An 18,216-nucleotide genomic window follows, 5' to 3' on the forward strand; every position below is an offset into this window, starting at 1 on the left:
GGGGCCGTTGGAGCCACCAGGCGGCCGGATGAGACCCGGAGAGTCGGGGCAAGAGGGCTGGGATCCTGGAGCCTCAGGCCGAGCGCCTGGCGTCCCGGGGTGCTCCCCGCCCCCGCAGAGCTGGGTGAGCCCCCGCACACCCGGCTACACCTCGCGTGACTCCGTCCGCAGCGGGCGTGCCCTCGGCTACGCCCTCTCCGCCCCGAAACTTCTCCGGAGGGCGAGGGACCAGTGTGCTTCCTTTCCACCCACCTAGTCTGCGTGCCCACCGTGCGCCTCGGGCCGGAGCAGGAGGACAGAAGGACGGACCCTCAGGAAGGACGGTCACAGAGCGGCTCGCCCAGCTCGGAGGCCGCGTTGGTCCCAGTGACTTTCTGGAGTTCCTGCTGGACGCCTCTCCCCGCGCCCATAAACCCAGGTGCAGGGTGCGGGTGTGACCTGTGTGTGCTCACTGTCACCGGCCCGCCCGGAGCACCCTTCCCTCTTCCCCCGGGACACGTCACCCATCTCGCAGCCTCCTGAATGTCCTTAAGCTCTCCCGCACCACCCCTGCCTGGGCTGCCTCGACTTCCCCTGTTCTACTTGCCCAGACTCCCACATTCTCACGTCGCATAACTCGTGGTGTCGCTTGTCATCATGCATTGGCCTCCGTCGTCCTGTAAACTTGGGGGCGGCTGAATTAACAAAGGAATGAGCGATAGACTTTGGAGGGAGACCAGCCAAGATTTGAATTCTGATCCAGCTAATTCTTGAGTCTGGGACCCCGCGTGTCCTTCTGAGCAGCCCCAGGCTCTGCGCCCATGAGCGGAGGTGCGGTCCTCCCCTGGGCTGTGCTGTTGGCGGGGCTGTGAATCCGCATGCAGACGGCCTACAACCCCGCTTGGACTTACGACTCGTGGGGTTGTAATGACTGATCATGGTAATGACGGTTTATCACAGGATCACAAGGTGTCCCCTGACGTCAAGCCCTCGCCCATCCAGGGCGTTTTACATTTTTCACTGGCTAAGTGACTTGTCCAGTGGCCTGTGGAGAGCCAGGGACGGTAACAGCTTGAGATTTGATTTTCGTACCATGAGACATGCATGTTCTTCTGCACCGTCCGTTTGTATGCTGAGAGGTGTACAAGGACTGTCGTCAGCTCTCCCTAGTTTAGACCCTGGTGGCACCCCAGACACCCTGTCCCCTAGTGTTCCTCTGTTCCCCGTCCCCCGGCCTCCGACAACCGTGAGTTGGCTTCCTGTCCCCGCGGACTGGCCTTGTCAGCACGCTGCCCACTGTGTCACTAGGTCCTGGAGTGGCCCTCAAGCCACTCCTTCCCCCGAGCATCACGTCTTCAGGCTTCGTCTGTGTAGCAGTGGGGGCTAGTGCTGCCACCGCGGGGTGGCCCGTGGTATTCCGTTGGACGGGTCCTCCGTATTTCGCGTTGACATTCACCAGTTGGTGGACATCTGTCTTATTTCACTTTTGGGTGGTCACGAACAGCGTCTCTGGGAACACGCTTGTGGACGTGTTTTCATCTGGGCAGAAACGCACCGCTGGGCGGAACCACAGGGTCCTGCAGTACGTCTGCTCCACCGGCCCAGGAGCCACGAGACTGGTCCCCAGAGCCACTGCACGGGGCCTCCCCTGCAGGGGACATGCTGGAGGTCCCGGACCCCTGGGGCAGCCGTCCGTGCACACGGCCGTCCGGGCCGATGGAACCGATGTGCAGAGGGGACGTGTCCGTGTTCTGGGTGTGGGCGCTGAGCCCGGTGCTTTCGGCAGTTGCACTGACAACACCCAACACATGGGCTGACGTTCGCAGAGCACGTACTGTGCTCCAGGCGGTGAGCTGAGGCCTTCCTGCCGCCGTCCTGGCCACAAGCAGACCGCTGGGCTGAGTCGCTGCCCCGTGATAAGCAGTGGCCGCTGGGCTGAGTCGCTGCCCCATGACAAGCAGCGGCTTGGAGACCCGCTCGTTTCTTCCTCCAGAGGCCGGGACGGCGGTGAGAAAGGCTTGCCGGCCAGAGGCGCCGCTGCCACTGGCCGGGGAAGGGTTTGGATGGCAGGCCGGAAATCCGGACAGACCCGGTGGCTACAGGAAGAGGAAAGTGCCCGAACACTGTTAGCGCAAAGCCCTGATTCTGGGTCTAGGAACTCGGTCGCAGACGTTAAAGCCTAGCGCGTCGGGTGGTTCCGGTCACAGACCTGGGGGCTGCCAGTAGTTTCCCCTTGCGGACTGCGGGTCAGGAGCCCTGAGGGCATTTCTAGAAAGATCCATTCCTGGGTCCCAGCCCAGAGGTACAGAATCAAGATTTCCAAGAAAGGCCTCGGAATGGGTAGTTCTTAAAGGTCCTGGGTGTTCTTAGGTAGCTTTGGGGACCCAGTGGCTCATGGATGTCAGGCTCCAGGGGAAAGAAAACTATGCATCAAGCCGGTGTGAGCCGACAGAAAGCTTGGGCGATGCTCCAGCAGCGGCTTGGGAGCCCTTGGTGCAAGCAGGAGGCCAAGGAGTCACTGCGGGGTGCTGACTAGACCCTCACGCCTGCGCCCCGAGAGTGGGTCAGTCGGCACCAGCTGTCTCTTCCCCTCCTCTCCAGCGAGGGTCTTTGACTGGCAGCTCTGTGTCTGTGATGATCCTGGGCACCAAAGGCAGTGGCCGTCATGCTCCCAAGAAGACAGGGGCTCAGCCCCATTCTGAGACCCCCCCCTCCTGGCTTGGTAAAACCACAGGCTCGTTCAGGGTGTTATAGAGCTCGGTGACGGTGAGTCAGGTGCCTGCCGGCCCCACACCTGACGCCGGTCAGCCCACCTGATAGCCTAAGTCTGCAGGGGCAGCGGGTGTGGACAGGGAGCTGCGGAGGCCCATGCTTGTCCTGGGACTCCCTCTGTGGTTTTCAGGGCAATGGCGATACCACAGCGCCCTTGAGCCGTGTGCCTGCTCATTCCCCCAACACCTCCTCGGGGACGAGGGGGACTTTATCCCCAAGAAGGGCCACAGGGCTGTGCTCCCACCACAGCAGATAGAACATGGATGATTGTCAGGCCTTAACAAGGAGATAGCCCAGGAAGAAGACAGAAGGTGAATGATTTACTGGAAAATCTGAAGAAAAAAATAAGTAAGGACCCGAGAAAGAGCTTTGGAGAATGCTGCATGGTCTGGGAGGGCTGGTGGGGGACGCCCTTCCTCTGGCCGTGCCCCCGGATCCCCGGCAGCCCCGACCTCAGGCAGGAGCACTCATGCCCCACGGTTCTGGGAAAGGGTCGATGAGAGATTTGGGTCCTGGACCGCCACCCCTCAGCGGCTCCCGCCTCCTGCTCCGACACCTCGGGTTGGCCTCACGCAACCCGCTCCGCACCTTGTAACGTATGTGCAGGCCTGTTGGCTCTGGGACAGCTGGTGGGGAAGGCGGAGCCTCGGCGCGCCAAGTCCTGGTGCTCTGGTGCTCTGGCCCGCACTCGCGCCGAGGCTGGCATTTTAGGGAGAGGGACTAACTTGGTGCACATCGCTGTGTTCATGGAGGGGCTCTCTGGGGGTTCCCTCCCAGCAGGTACCAGCGCGAAGGGAAGGAACCCGCCTCTGTGTGCTCCTAGGGAGGGAGAATCCTCGGAGAGCCGGAGCAGCCCGGAGCCTGTGGGGGCAGAGGCCGCATTGGCAGCTGCCGGCAGCAGGGAAAGCTGGGGCACCTGCCCGAGCAGGTGGTGGGCCTGGCGGGCAGCCAGATGCCGGCGGCTGAACCGCCAGCCTCACACGCACCGGGCGGGGACTCCGAGTTCTCCGACGGCTTTGCTGGCCCGGAGGGCACAGCCTGCACCCAGATGGGAAGGGGGGCCTCGGCGGAGGGAAGGGGCGTGGATGCTGTCCCTCTGAAGGCAGGGCTGGCCCTACAGTGTGGGTGCAGCCCCTCGGCAGGGTCACCCCAGCGGCATCCGTTCCGCGCTCGTCCCAGCTCGGGGGTCCCCTGATGGGTTCGGACCCCCTCCCCCATGGCTCCAGGGCCCTCTGTAAACTGTGTCTACAACCCACCTCCCTCTCCTCGTCTCCGAGCCCACCCCCACGACGGCCTACGGCACAGCCACGCGTGGCTGCCAACAGCCTCTCCAATCCCGAAGGCGTGCAGCCAGCCGGGAAATGTGCTCACCATTCCCTCGGCCTGGGGCCCCCTCCGCCCCAGCCACAAAGCCCTGAGTCATCCTGGCCTCCTCCTGCCTCCTCGCCCCTCACACAACCGGCTCTGCCAGGGGGCCCGGGAGACCGTGGGCCAGTCCTGGCTTCGGGGTCTACACACGCTGCACGTGTGGGGTGGAGGAGGACCGCAGGGGACGCGTGAGCTTTGTCTTAACTGGAATGTCGTAAAGAGTGGGCAACGGGAGAGACGGGGAGGGGGAGCCAGAAAATGGGTCAAGGAGCAAAGTGTCCACGAGGGCAATTGGGGAAGCGCCTGAAAGTGAGGCAGGTGGAAATGTGGAGATGTACGCGCACTCCCCGAGGCGTGGGGGGACCCCAGGCAGGGGCGCTGAGTGAGCAGAGACAGAGGCAGAAATGGACCAGGGTTGCCCGGGAGACGGTGCGTGGCCCATGACGTTGCACGTCGGTGGGCACAGAGCGTGATGGGCTGGGCTGGGAGGGCACGGTACCGAGCCAGCCAGAGCCGGTGGGCCGCAGCGGGGGCTCTCGAGCAGGACTGAGCACAGCGCCGTGTGTTCGGGCTGGAGAGCGGGGAGCCATGGGGGTTGCCCAGGCAGGGGTGGGAAAGGGTAACCCCGTCAGGGTCGGCAGGCCGGAGTCTGCGGGACTCGAGCACCCGGGAAGCTTTGGCGGGAGTTGGCCAAGGGGGTGGTTCCCGGACGCAGCACGTGGGTGACAACTTTCTTACCGCTGTGACCTTCTGCCTCCGCCTAGAAGAAGACCCACATTGTCAGGGACTTTGTGGACGGACCACGGCTGCGCGGGGAGGGCGGGGCGGGGAGCCACGGCTCGGGGCCTCAGCGAGGAGGAGGCCAGCCCCGTGTGCCTCTGTCTGCCTGTCGGGCTCTGGGGTTGCCAGTGGCGGACACCCGACCTCCAGGCCCCTCAGCCACAAGGAGAGGGCGAGGTGGCAGTGAACCCGGGTAGGTTGGAAGGACAGCCTGTGCAAGGAGTGAGGGCTCCGACCTCGGGGCCGCTGGAAGTGGGCTCAACCTCCCCTCCCTGACTCTGTTCCCCCTGCTCTTCTCTCCCCATCGGCTTCTGGATCTCCCAGGGTGGACCTACAGGGAACAGGGAAGCGGACGGGGCTGCCTCTTTATAAGAACCACACCCACTGCAGCAGGAAGAGGTCCTCAAACACCATCTCTGACCCCAGTCGGAAACGCCGGGGGAGGGGCTCATCGCTGTGCCTGGAGGTGCTCTGTGGGCCCGTTGGCGCGGCCTACCCGGTGGGGCACTGACTCGCGTGGGAGGCCCCATCGTGACCACATGGGAGCAGGAGGGCCAGAGTCTAGGAGAGAAGAGGTGGGCAGACCCTTGGGGGTCCACACTGCTCCGCAGCAGGACCGGGCCAGGGCCGGATCAGGGCAGGGCCAGGAGACAGGGAGGTGGACCCGTGACCAGCCGATGGATGACCTGCTCTGCACCTGAGGGTCCTCTTAGAGCTATGATAAGTCGTTTGTCCATTGATTTCTTGGCACGTCGATTCTGTTATTCATCCGACAAGCACTCCCTGAATTTCTCCTCTGCCAGACCCGGGACCAGGGACACAGAGGTGAAGACAGTAAGGCTCGCTGCCCTCTTGAAGCCCCCATTCTAGTGGGAGAGACGGGTAACAGTCTTTGACAGGTGATTATGCACAAGGACAAGCATTCAACAGAGAAGGGGAGTGAGGAAGAAAGCAGGGATTAATTCCTCGCGGGAAGCCACGACGGGCTCCGGGGAGAGGAGACCTGTAAGTTGTCCTGGACAGGTGGCCGGGTTTCTCTCGGCCGGTGATCCTGGAAAAGAGCCATCGAAGCAGAAAGAGCACCATGAGGAAAGGGATAGACAATGCGAGTGCACGGGGTCTCGGGGGCAGTCTTCTGGCGGCCCGGGGTGAGCTGAACACAGCAGGTGGGGTCGGGTCGGAGAGGGCCAAGAGGCGAGGTTGAGCAGACAGCTGGGGGTCGTGGCACGTAGGACCTCCCAAGGCATCAAGGGTTTTGGAAAGGTGTGGCGTACGAGACCTGAGAGCAAGGTTACGGGCAGCGGGGAAAGGGACGGGTCAGAAGGAGGGAGAGACCGGAGACAGAAGACGGGTCAGGAGGCCACCGTGAACGTCCAGCAGAGGGGTTGTGCTAGCGTCCACGGCTGGAGAGGAGATGAGGCGGTAGATGTCGCCAGCTTCTGTGTGGGTGGGCAGGGGCATAAGCGAAGGAGGGAGGGGGCTGAGTTTGCTGGGCAGGAAGGGGCACTTATCTGCGAGTTCACTGTGGTCCGGCCAAGGGACTATTAGTTTCTGAGGATAGCAAAGCAGCTAGGAAAAGATGCTACGGCTTGAAAGCCCGACGGTGTGGACCCCAGAAGAGACGTATTACTTAGCCCCTTAGTCTCCGGGCTCTGGTGAGAGACAAACCAGAGAGAAAGCGACTCGCCCAGTGCCTGGCCCGTAGAAGGCACCCGGTGGGTGTCATTGCAATTCGCAGTCCACTGGGAATCGGTGGTTACGTTGGATGCGCTTTTTGGAAATCGGAGCGGCCTAACTAGTAACTAAGCACAGAAATGGTGTCCGTTTGGTGTTGAGGACAGCGCCTTGTTTTTATGGCATGGGACACGTTCTGACCCCGTTTGCAAACATTTTCTCTGGCATCGTCTTTCTTCATACAGAGACGTGTTTAAAAAAACAAAACAAAACAAAACAGCCTTTTGTCCCCATTCAAAGAAGGGCTTTACCCCCCTGCCTTCGTGTCACAACATACGGGGAGGGATATCCCGCCTCCTCTCTCTCTCCCTTTTATGCCGGGACCCTGGAGGGCAGCCAGACAAGGTGGGGCTTATCTCATCTTCAGCACCGAAGGGGAAGACGGAGGGTGTGCAGCGCCGAGCGTCTGAAAGCTGTGTGTGTGATTTTCAGCTGGTCTCTGTCCCAACACGAATTGAACTGTAAACACAGGAGAGCAGCTGCTAACAGGTGCCTATGGAGTTGGGTGGCCAAGTGCCCCGGAGGCCCGCGCTCATGGCGCCATCTTTACGGGTCCTCCAGGAGTCCCCTCCGCTCACGGTCCAGCCCCGGGATACGGAGGGAGTCAGGGCATCACACCCTGTGTCCTCACAGAGTCCCGGCCATGATGGGTGGGATTGTAACCACACGAGAGAGCCACTGAGAACACGGTGGAAATCTACACCGAGAAATGCTTGTGTCCGAAAGTTCCAATACCTGTTTAAGACCTTCAGAGAGAAAGGCGAGGTCACTCCTTTATGGGTGCAGGAACCATGACTTTGGGCAAGTAAGAGAAACCATTTGAGTTCAATTTAACAAAATCTAAAAAAAAAAAAAAAAAAAAATGCATGGGTTTGGATTTATTGTAAGGACCAGGCGGCATCTCCTAGAATCAGAGGCAGGTGTAAAGCCGGGCCACACGAAAGGACTGGAACCCGGAGAAAAAGCACCAGCCTAGCTTCGGTCGGTTGCACCCATTCATTGGTCCAATATGTTGGCCTAGGACTCAGGAGTTCTGCCGAACAAACACGGCTCCAGGAGGGCCACCCTGAAAAAGGGCAGGTCAGTCATATAGGGCCTGGAGCACAGTCAAGACCTTGGCTCACAGCAGAGACTTGGGAGGCCTCAGACTACGGGGGTCTTTGAAACCCTGCGAAGGTGACCGACCCAATTCAGAGGGCGTGGACCGGGCAGCAGGAGGTAGGACTATTCAGGAAAGAGATGGCCACACCGAGTAGATCACAAACGGCAGTGTCCGCGACGTTTCCTTGTCTCTGGACCACGCCCCCCACTACCGCCCAGACTCCAGGACAGCAGCGTCCACTTAAGAGGGCCTGGACAGACTGACTTGTATGAAACTCCCATTTTTGGTAGATCGAAGTGGTTGAACACGGACACTTTCATATTTCCAATTCCATATGTGGCCCGTGTACATTGAGTTGAACTGGGACCCAGCTCGAATCTTCAGTGTGAGACCCTGGGCAAGCTGTGGGCTTCATGGTTTTCAAGGCCCATCCCTGCTCCCAGGCGCTGGAAAGACAATACTAGGGACACACAGAGACTCAGAGGCCAGAAGAAGCTGGAGTCAGGTCCCAGCCGGGCACCATCGCGGCCCCCGCAGGCCCCCCGAGCTGACAGGGCCGCCGCCTCCCTTAGCCAGGACTGCTCTCTCCCACTTTATGGTGAAAAGCAAGGACTAACTTTTTCCAGCTGGAACCTCTGGAAGGTCTGAGGCAGCACAGGCAGCTCGGGCTGGACGTAGGCCAGGTCCTGGGCCGCCACTCAGCTCGTCAGAGGAGGCCAGAACCCGAGGCGGGGGCTCCTTGTGCTGCTGGCCGCTCCTTTGGCTGTGACACACGCATGGGCTGCAGCCCCCGGTGACCAGGCTGTGGGCCCCGGGGGACCCTGCAGGCATCCACTCTCAGCACCGCCCGGCGGGCAGGAGGCCCGAGGTCCTGATTCTTCAGGGCAGCCCCTCTCTGGTGGGGGGGGGGGGGCGTGTGCTATTTCCAGCAACTGTCCTGTCCGGGAGCATACAGCTGGGGAAGGAAGGTGGCTTTTATGGAGCGCCGACTGCATACCCGTGCTTTCTGAACCCCTTTGTATACACTGTCTTTTAAAAGTCTCTCCGAGAAACCAGTATTGCCCTGTATGTTAACTAACAGAACTTAAAAAAAAAAAAAAATAGGAAAGAAAGAAAGAAAATTTCCCCCAAGCGCCCCTGAGGCAGAAGAGACTAAGGGCCTTAGGTGTCAGAGAGGAATGGTAGCCTGAAATGTTGAAGACAGGGAGTGCAAGGAGTTGAGCGAAAGGGGAGACACGGGAGAAGTAAATCCGCGAGACGTCAGCACCGAATGCTACGGAGCGACTCCTATATCCACAAGAACCTGCGGAAATGACCTAGAATGGCAGAGCCACTCGGTGGCCCGTGCAGAGCCGTCTGAGGGTCCGCCCTCCGCCAGCGTCTTGCTGTCGAGGGAGCCGGAGAGCGGGGAGCTGCCGGGACTTGCCCGATTTCTCATCAGGGCGACGTGGCTGGAGGTGACCCAAGGACCCTCGCCCCCCGAACATTGTTGGGTTCGAGGACAGCACCGACACGGCTCTGTCCCCCCAGACCCACTCCAGGTGTGGTTCCCGGGAGTAGTAAGAAGGCAGCTGTGTAGGAGCCCATTGGCGCTCGTCGGGGACCACCGCGCAGTTAGGACCCAGGGACCCCGGACGCTCACAAGAACGCGGCCGCCTCCCAGAAACGTGCTGAGGGAAGGAAGCCTCACGCAGGGCTACGTTCTGGGTCGTTCCGTGTACACCAAGTTCCACAGCGGGCGAAGTACCGTTTGGGGAGAACGGTGTTTGAATCTCCCGAGAGGGAGTTGACTGGCACGGGATGCGAGGGAATGTTCTGGAATGACGCTCATGTTCTCGCCTGGATGGGGGCTTGGGTCTCGTGGGTACAGGCAGTTTCCAAAATTCAGCAAATAAAGACTCAGGGTTTGTGCATGTCACTAGATGCAGATTTTACCTTTCCAGGTTTGAGGGCGCCTGGGTGGCTCAATTAGTTTGGTGCCCAACTCCGGGTTTCGGCTCAGGGCATGATCTCAGGGTCGTGGGTTCAACACCCGTGTCGGGCCCCGCGCTCAGCATGGCATCCACTTGAGATTCGCTCCCTCTCTGCCCCTCCCGCCCCTACTCTCCCTCCCTCCCTCTAAGATAAATAAATGAATCTCAAAAAGATTTTACAAATGTCAGTGCATCTTGAAATCTGTTTAGTAACAGGCGTACTGAAGCGTTTGTGGGAGAGTGTGCTGGTGCTGGGAGTTTGCATCGGAAACTCAAGGTTGCTTTCTGGTTGGATGGACAGAGGGATGGACGGACGGATGCGTAGTTCCATGGTACGGTAAATACCGCAAAATACTGTGGGTATGCTGGCGGTCATGGCAGACTTCTTGCAACGTGGCTCTATGTTTGGAGAACATTCTGGTAAATGTGGGGGTGTGGTAGGGGGAGCGGCGTCCTGTGGAGGCCTGGGGTTCCCTAGTGGTGAAGCAGGGGTGCCCGGAACTCAGGGCCTGTTGGCGAGCTTCTCCGAGCAGGGGCCACCATGCTTCCTTCTGCCTCTCTGTCCCAGCCCCGGAGCGGGACCTACTCGTGAGTCAGCCTTGACCTATGCGTGGGTGGCCCGGGGTCTCCTTCACAGAGAGAAAGGAGAGGCCAGAGGAACCTCGCCCGAGGTCTCCCAGGATCCTCCGTTACTAAGGGCCCTTCCCCAGCCGGTTTATCAGAGTCCATTTTCTCTCTAAGATCACGGGATTTTGTTCACCGCCCGAGGCTACGAGTCACACCTGCCCGTAGGAGTGCAGGGGTGTGTAGGGCCGTCCAGAGGCCGCGGCTGGGCCCCACCTGGGGTCGCTTCCTGTAGGTGTGTTTGAAGTCTCAGGAAACCAGCGGTGGTTTCTGCAAATAAATCAGCCGGGAGGAGCCGAGCCCCCGCAGATCAAAGGAGGGCTCCGGCCCAACCTGAAACCAGACTGAAGCGCAGTGTCCCGACCCCAGTCCGGCCGGGCCGCGGGAGGAGCGGGGAGAGTCTGTGCGCTGTGCAAACACTCGTCTCTGCCCTTCCGGGGTTTGTGCGCGCCTGGGAATGGGAGCCCGGGGGGCAGGCCCCGCCGTCTGAAGGGCTGCCAGGCCCGGCTCGCCACATTCCAGCCCGGCTCGCAGACGCAGCAGGTGCCTGCTCACGGGCCTCGTGCTGCGTCGGCCCCCAGGGGCTCCCGGGGCTGCTCGCCCGAGCCAGGCTCTCAGGTCAGCGCTCTGGGCCCCAGCTCGGGGCGGAATTTGTCACAGCCTGCTCCTTTGTGGGGAGTGTCACGGCCTACAGGTTGCCGTTGGGGACGCTGGCAGACGGGTTGCCGGAAGAGGGGTCCGGTGGAGGGGCCCGGCCGGCAGAGGGGACGGAGGAGCTCCGAAGGCGTTGTGGGGCCCCGGGAGGTCGGCGTGCACAAGAATCTCCAGTTCGCCAGTCAGTGGCCTCGGCCGAGGCTCCTTGTTGCAACAAGCTCCCAGGGGCTGTGCTGCTGATGGTCTCCGGACCACCCTCCAAGCAGCCGGGCCAACGGCCACCCCCCGGCCCCAGGAAGCTTGGGGCCGCCGAGCAAACTCACAAGTAAATATATGACAACCAACTCTGACGAGTGGAGAAAGCCCCCCTGGGCGCCGAGAGAGGACCCCCTTCCTGGCAGCCCCTGAGAAGGCCCCAGGGCAGAAGCAAGCCGGGCATCGTCAGAGGACAGGACCACGGGGCCAGTGTGGCAGGGGTGGAGACCCGAGGCCGCGTGGGGCTGGGTGACGAGTCCCCCGTTCCCCCCAGGAGGGAGGGCAGCCCTCGAAGGGTCTTAAACAAAATGTGCCATGACCGGAGCAGAGGGCTCGTGGTAGGGACGGGGAATGACGGTCCTTACTGGTTCCTACAGGAACGGGTCTTGGACCATGGTGGTGGCGATTGCATTCTTTCTCCCGTGAACTACTTTTTCTAGGGACACGCATGTTTAGGGACATGGGACAGCTGGAGAAAGGAAGTCTCCTTCCCAATACAGTAAGAGGAGGCCTGGTTGATTAAAATGGATATTTTATGAGCGCAAAAACACTTGTGAGAAATGGGCCTTCCTCTTGCCTTCCTCGTCTGGATCCTTCTCAGGCAGGATGGTTTCCTTGGTAACTGTCTGACGCACAGTTCAAACTGGCTTACATGAAAAAGAGCCGTTATTGGCTTATGTGATTGAAAATGTCAGCTTCAGGCAAAGCTGGATCTGGGTGCTTGATGATCCCGTTCTCTGTCTGTAGGCTCTGCCTTCCTCCGTGCACGTCTCATTCTCAGGCAGGTGCTCTCAGCACAGACAGAGGCCCTGGGCAGCTCCAGGCTCCCCAGCCTCCGTGGGTGAGGACTAGCTTCCCAATAGTTCCACGTCCCCTTTCTTTGTCTCGGGTCGTGTGACCATTCCCCAACAGATCCCGGCAGCCAGGGAATAGAATATATTCCTTGGCCAGGCTGGGTCCCGTGTCTGCCTCGGCAGCCGAGGTGGCGGGTCAGCCCCGCCTGAACCACAGCAGCTGGGAGTGAGGGACAGAGGGCTCCCCTCTGGAACAGACCATGGAAGCATTTTCTGCCCCCACAGGTTCCTGTTCCCAGTTTGAAGGAAGGCCCTGTTCATCATCCATGTGCCGGAGGGCAGCGGGGGGGCCTGTCCTGAGTCCGGACATGGGTCCTGACCCTCCAGGCATCAGGCTGTGTGTGTGCAAACGGAGGTTATTGGGTCGTGCCCCAGGCCCGCAGCTTCAGAGCCCGCGGGTGGCAGTGTGATCTGCACACACGCACATGTGCACACACACTGTCCAGCTCCACTGCCTGCTCCTCCTGCTCGCGGGGCCTCGAGGGCAAATCTCTCTGCCGCCGCCCTTCCTTCCTCTCCATCTGGAAGGAGGTGTGTTAGGACAGCAGCTCCCCGGTGCAGGAACACTGTGTACACACACAAGGAACCCACAGCCAGCACGGCTCCGACGGCAGGTCGTGCTCCGGGACTCTGTGGCTCTGAGAACACCTTTCCTTCCCAGCCGTGTGCCGCGTGCCCTAGGCAGGCCCAGTCACCTCATGTCCCTCCCTTCTGGCCTCCAGACTCCGGAGGAGCCGTAAGTCAGGTGGACGCCATCTGCAGACGGTGCCCGGAGCGTCGCTGCATGAGGCTGAGCGGTCAGTGGGGAGGGCGTCGCGTGGACTGAACAGTGCAGGGCTGGCTGCATGGCCCGTGTAAGCGGGGACCCCCTCCAACACACCCCTGCTGCCAGCTCCCTTGAAGCCAGTCGTGCCTGACCGCGTGACTGATGGAGCCCTGAGCGGGGCCCTTGCCGTGATGGAGGGCACTGTCTCCGTAACGCGTCCTCAGACGTGTGCCCCACGTGCCTCTCTCCTTCCCACCTGACCCTCCCCTGACAGCCCCTGGGCTCTTCTCCTCACCCCTGCTGGGCAGTCCCCTCTGTCCTCCGACCTTGTCTCTGCCCCAGCACCCGGCTCCTTTCGCTCCGAGGACACACCAAGCTCCCCTGCCTGTCTCTACTGCACCCCTGCCCTGTCCGCACCTTCAAGTCCTGCTCGAATGTCCCCTTCTCAGTGAGTGCGTCTGTGACCTCCCCGTGCACAGGAGCGGCTCCATCCCCGTGGTCCTGCCTGACTTTCTCCAGCGCCCTGAACACCGTCAGACACACACTCTGTGTGTAAGGGCTCCACATTCTTCCTCCGCCCACTGCCCCCCTCCCTAGGCACCCGCGCCCCCCAGACTGTGACCTCGTAACCGACACCGGCAGGTCTTCCCCTGAGCTGTCACGCAGTAGGCGCTTGGTAAATGTGTGCTGAATTAATTCGACTCTGGCGGTGGAGTCCTCCAGATGCACACCCTCCACCCCTCGCCCCTCCCCGGGTCCAGCCCCGCCCGGCGTCTTTATGGAGAACACGTGGGTGGCTGGCTCTGCTCAGGGCCCCTCCCGCTCGCCTGCCGGGAGCCCTCGGGATAAAGTCCAAACCCCTGCCCTGAAGGTGCCTCAGCCCCTGGCCCCTGCCCTCCATCACCCCTGCAGCTCCTTGGCACCTGCCATCAGGCAGGGGCCCCCTGGCGTGGAGGAGGGCTCTGCGGGCCAGCATGGGGCCCTCGGAGGGGTAAAGCAGGCGGCTTCCGGGCTGGAGGTGACCAGGAGAAGGCAGGGGACGTTTTGCAGAAATCTCTGAAACAAGTCGGCACACATGGCCTAACCGTGGGCCAGGAGACATGTGCGGCCAACTGCTGATGCTGGTATTTTCGGTTAAAAAACACAGTTGATGAAGTGTTTATTGCCATAACCCCTCAGCCAGCCGGGGGAGGACACACAACCGGCCGGGAAGGTGTATAGCCTGGTGGTCGCACGGGGAAGGTTCTAGGCCCTGACTCAGGGTCCTGGGAGACGCTTGCCTTTGAGGTCATGGATCTGTGGGATCAGGCTGCTCTGGGCATTGGCTGACCTTTGAGCTGCTGGCCCCGAGGGGTTGCGGGGCTCTGATGGCCAGGGCGGGGTGCTAGGGATGAGAGCCCGGTGGCTGGGCAGCCTCCCCCACCCCAGCTCAGACTCACCCTGCCCTGGGGGTGGGGGGAGGTGGAGGGTGGCCAGCAGAGCTTCTGTCCCTTTTACAGATGATGCCCAGCCAAGCCCGAGGTGGGACCCACATGGGCTCGTCCTCAAAGTCGGGGGGCAGCTCCCGTCCCACACACGGCTTCCCTCACCGATGTATAAGGAGGCTGAGAGGTCTAGGGTGTGGGGTGGGGAGGGGGCACCGCAGCCTTCCTTCCACATGAGAGCCACTGACTTATAGCCACGGGATGAGCTGGGCAGACCAGACCGACGCCCCCGTGCGGGGCGGGCAGGGAGGTTCCTGGGAGAGGAATCCTGTCCTGGGAGACGCCCTCGTGTGCCCTGGCTGGGGCACAGGTGACAGAGCCTGGCCCCCCGTCTCTCTGCAGATGAGACAGGCGGCTTCCACAGTGAGGCCGAGGCGTGGAGGGGGCTCCCGTGGGCCGGTCACCGGGGGGCAGGCTCTCCTCCCCGTGCGGAAGGGCTCCGTTGGCGAGGGCAGAGGTGGAGACCAGCAGGAGCAGTGGCCCCAGGACAGGGACAGGCTGATGCCCGCATGTGTGCGGGCGCCCACAGGGACCCCCAGATGGACTTGGAGGGAAGGAGGAGCCCTACAAGGGCCACACTTTGCACGGGATGAGGTGAACTTGCAGATGCTGGGCATCTGATGCCTGGGGACGAGGAATAGGGACACAGGGACACCCGGGTCACGTTTTAGAGTACTCAGTCCCCTCTCCCCGAGAGCGCTGGCCTTAGCAGGGGCCTTCCTCGCTGCAGCCTGCAGTCGGCTCGCGCCGGCCTTGAGCTTGTGACTCTGGGGAGAAGCACCGCATCAGTAATGGGATAGCTCCTCTCCTTTATGATCCTGGGGTGACGTGGGCGGAGAGAAGCAGCTCCAAGGGGACAGATGATCTTTTTCTTCCTCCATTGAGGGAATGGCTTAAGACTTTTGAGAAGAGTTACAGGTACGAAAAGTACTAGTTTGCTTGCATGTGTCCAGTGTGTCATAGCTGTGCCCACCCCCCCCCCCCCCCATAAGCACAGTCTCCCTGGGGCTGAGGCCCTTGCGTCACCCTCCATGTCAAGCTTTTGAGAAGGCGTCTCTGGATCAGCGAGGCCTCATACCTGATGACCCAGTACCAGCCCTTCATCCACGGAAGACGCTCCCGGAAAATCCCGCTTAGCAAGTCAGGCTGAGGGTGGGCGGCCCCAGGCAGCGAGCAGGACCTGGCAGGGATGACTGCGGCCAGCATCACTCCCGGAGCACGCCGGCTCGGTCATGGCGCCCCACACCCGTGCGCCTCGTTCGGTCCAGCCCGGCGCCACCCATCCCCTGCCCACAGCCGAGGGGACGGAGCCCCGAGCTTTAAGGGAAGGGCCGCGATCACACACCGCTCTTCTGCGGCCGGCCTGGCCCTGCCACGTGGGTCTGTCTGGTGACACGGCCCAAATGGTTAGCGCTCGCCCACACGCCGTCGAACACTCGTGGGGTCGGCCCTGAGGTCCCGGGTGACAATTGTGTCTTCTGAGCCGAGTTAACACTGTCCTCAGATGTGCGCGCACGGGAGCGTCGCCGGGAGGGCTCGCTCACACACGGAGGGCCGGGCTCCCAGTCCCGGAGGTTCCGATTCGGGGAGCCAGGTGCTCCTGGGGGGCTGAGGCGGCGGGGATCTCCACCGGGGGGGCGGGAGGGGGCCACACTCATCGTTTTGATTTCGGTGCCCATGGCATCGAGGGATGGGACCGGGGGCCATTTGGAGGGCGGAGGTCTTCCCTTCCTGACCCCCGGCGCCCCCACGGTGCCTGCTCAGGGGGTCGGGACACACGGCGAAGACACAGACGTTGTCGGCCTGGGGAGCCAGATCGGTGTCGCCGTGGGGGGCTTGGTTCAGCGGCCCAGCAGGACCCGAACGACTTGTGGGCCTCCGTCCGGGGCTGGGGGGGAGCCTCAGTGTGTGTTCGTCTCCCCCCACGGAACCGCAGCGTCTCCCTCCATGGCTCCGCGTGCAGGTGGCTTCCCAGAGGGGATTCCCCGTATCCAGGCAGGTGTTCTGTTCGGAGAAGGAATTTTTAGCCTCTGTGGGTGTATCAAGGGCATCTGAGGCCTGTGTTTACTACCCAAACGAAGACTTGAAGTGATGCCTCGCTTGAGACGGGGGCAGGAACAGATGGGCCCGTCTCCCTCCACCCACCGCCCCTCCCCAAGCAAGTAGGGAGGCGGGAGAGTGACACATGTCCCCTAAGTTCGGGTCAGACAGAAATTCCCCTCTCGGACGCTGGTCTGGATTTCCATCTACTGCTCCTGACGGCACAGGCACGGGCTCCGGCTCCCCGTGCCTCAGTTTCCCCTCTGTAAAATGGGCAGATCCTTGTGTCTTGGCCCACGGCCTGGCAGCACCTGCCTCTCCCGGGAGCGGGTTAGAAAGGCAGAATCACACCCCAGCCCAGCCTGCGTTTTAATGAGTCACTTTCCGCCTGGCGGGGAGGGGCGCTCTCGGCTCTGTCTGTTTGCCGGAATTCTGGTGGCCACTGGCATGGGTCTGCAGGTTCTTGTCCAGAAGAGGTTCTAAGTTGAGCCTGTGTGGCTGGTCTGGTCTGCACCAGCCCCACGGGGGCCCTCCACAAACAGGGGCACAGGCTGGCCTTCCAGAGAGCACAAACCGGGTGGGGGGAGGTGCTGGCCTCGGGTCAGGCATCTTGGTTGATCCCACAGTGACCTTGGAATTTAGGATGAATTAGCTCCGATTTTACCATGAAAGGGAGCCCCAGGTGTTCAGATGATTTCCCAGGTATCAGCCGTGTGGCCAGCATTGAGGCCTCTGGACCACAGCGTCCTGCCAGTAGCTGGGCCCAGCCTTGTCCGGGTTTGGATGACACCAGCCTTGCCACAGGCCAGGTTTGATGGGGAGACACTGTCCCTGTGCTCTCACCGTCCTGACACAGGCCGCCGGATCATCCCGTAGGTCCCACGTCACCCTCCGCCTCCAAGCTGGAGCAGACCCTCTCCCCCACTGCTGGGCCGGCGTCCAGGACTCTCTCGAAGGGGTTTGGCTTCTGCAGCCGTGCCGGCACAGGGTCTCTCGCGCCCTGGGGCCAGTGTGCCGCCGTGCTGGGGCAGTGTGGGCCGGGACACAGGGGCTCTCCAGATCCTCCAACAACACTCTGTTCCCTTCTCTCTCTGCAGGTGCTAAGCCCCCGACCCCAGGATCGACCACCTGCAGGAAGAACCAAGATTCAGGCCCCGGGCACGTGAAGGCCAGATGGGCAGACAGAGGCAGTGTCTCTCGTCCCCGTGAGAATTGGGAGCACATGGCCTGGGCCGCCCTCGGACAGCAGAAACGGTGCCGGTCTGAAACCCTGAGCTGGTCATGGAGAGTCCTGAGTTGTTCCAAATAACCCGTCTGCCCTCTTCCTCCTGGCTGGCTCTGCAGACGGCTGCCCCCACGCTCTTCAAGGAGCAGGTCAGCTCATGGCCATCAGGCTGCAGCTGACCAGTCTCTGGCCCGTAGCATCCTGCAGAAACTTCTAGCACTGTGGGGCAGTGTGTGTTCTTCCCGGGCCTCCAGCAGCTGGGAACCAGGTCAGGACCGTATCTTGCCAGCAGAATCTCAGCTCCCGTTGCCAGAAATCTTGGAGTGAGCCACGGATCACGCCGGCCTCCCCCCCGGTGAAGAGCTCCCAAGTGAAATCCGAGAGACTCTGGGGACTCGCTTCAACAGAATGTTCCTCGGGCTTTCTGGACTCGGGCACTGGAGCCTCTCCCGGGAGAGACCTGCCCCCCACCCTGGCCACGTGGGCGTCACCTCTCTGGGCAGGAGGCCTCTCCGTCTCCCGGGGCTCAGACAGAGACACGGCAGAAGCCTCTTGAATGTTGGGGAAAAGAGGCTTAGAGCCTTCGCCCTCCAGGTGGCATTGTGT

At 61.7% G+C, this 18,216-nt stretch overlaps 1 protein-coding gene across 4 annotated transcripts in view; it reads left to right on the forward strand.

Moving 5' to 3' along the window:
* CEMIP (cell migration inducing hyaluronidase 1) overlaps positions 1–18,216 on the forward strand; it is a 128,196-nt gene that overhangs the window by 50,780 nt on the left and 59,200 nt on the right. For 3 of the 4 annotated variants that reach the window (XM_059371437.1, XM_059371438.1, XM_059371436.1), the window contains one exon: positions 17,483–18,204. The exons of the other annotated variant lie outside the window; for it this stretch is intronic. In XM_059371437.1, the coding sequence (XP_059227420.1) occupies positions 18,019–18,204 (186 nt within the window). In that variant the 5' untranslated portion in view covers positions 17,483–18,018. The remainder of the gene's footprint in view (positions 1–17,482; positions 18,205–18,216) is intronic. 4 annotated transcript variants of the gene reach the window in all.

Source organism: Mustela nigripes, chromosome 13, assembly GCF_022355385.1.
Source record: "Mustela nigripes isolate SB6536 chromosome 13, MUSNIG.SB6536, whole genome shotgun sequence".
NCBI classification, from domain to species: domain Eukaryota; kingdom Metazoa; phylum Chordata; class Mammalia; order Carnivora; family Mustelidae; genus Mustela; species Mustela nigripes.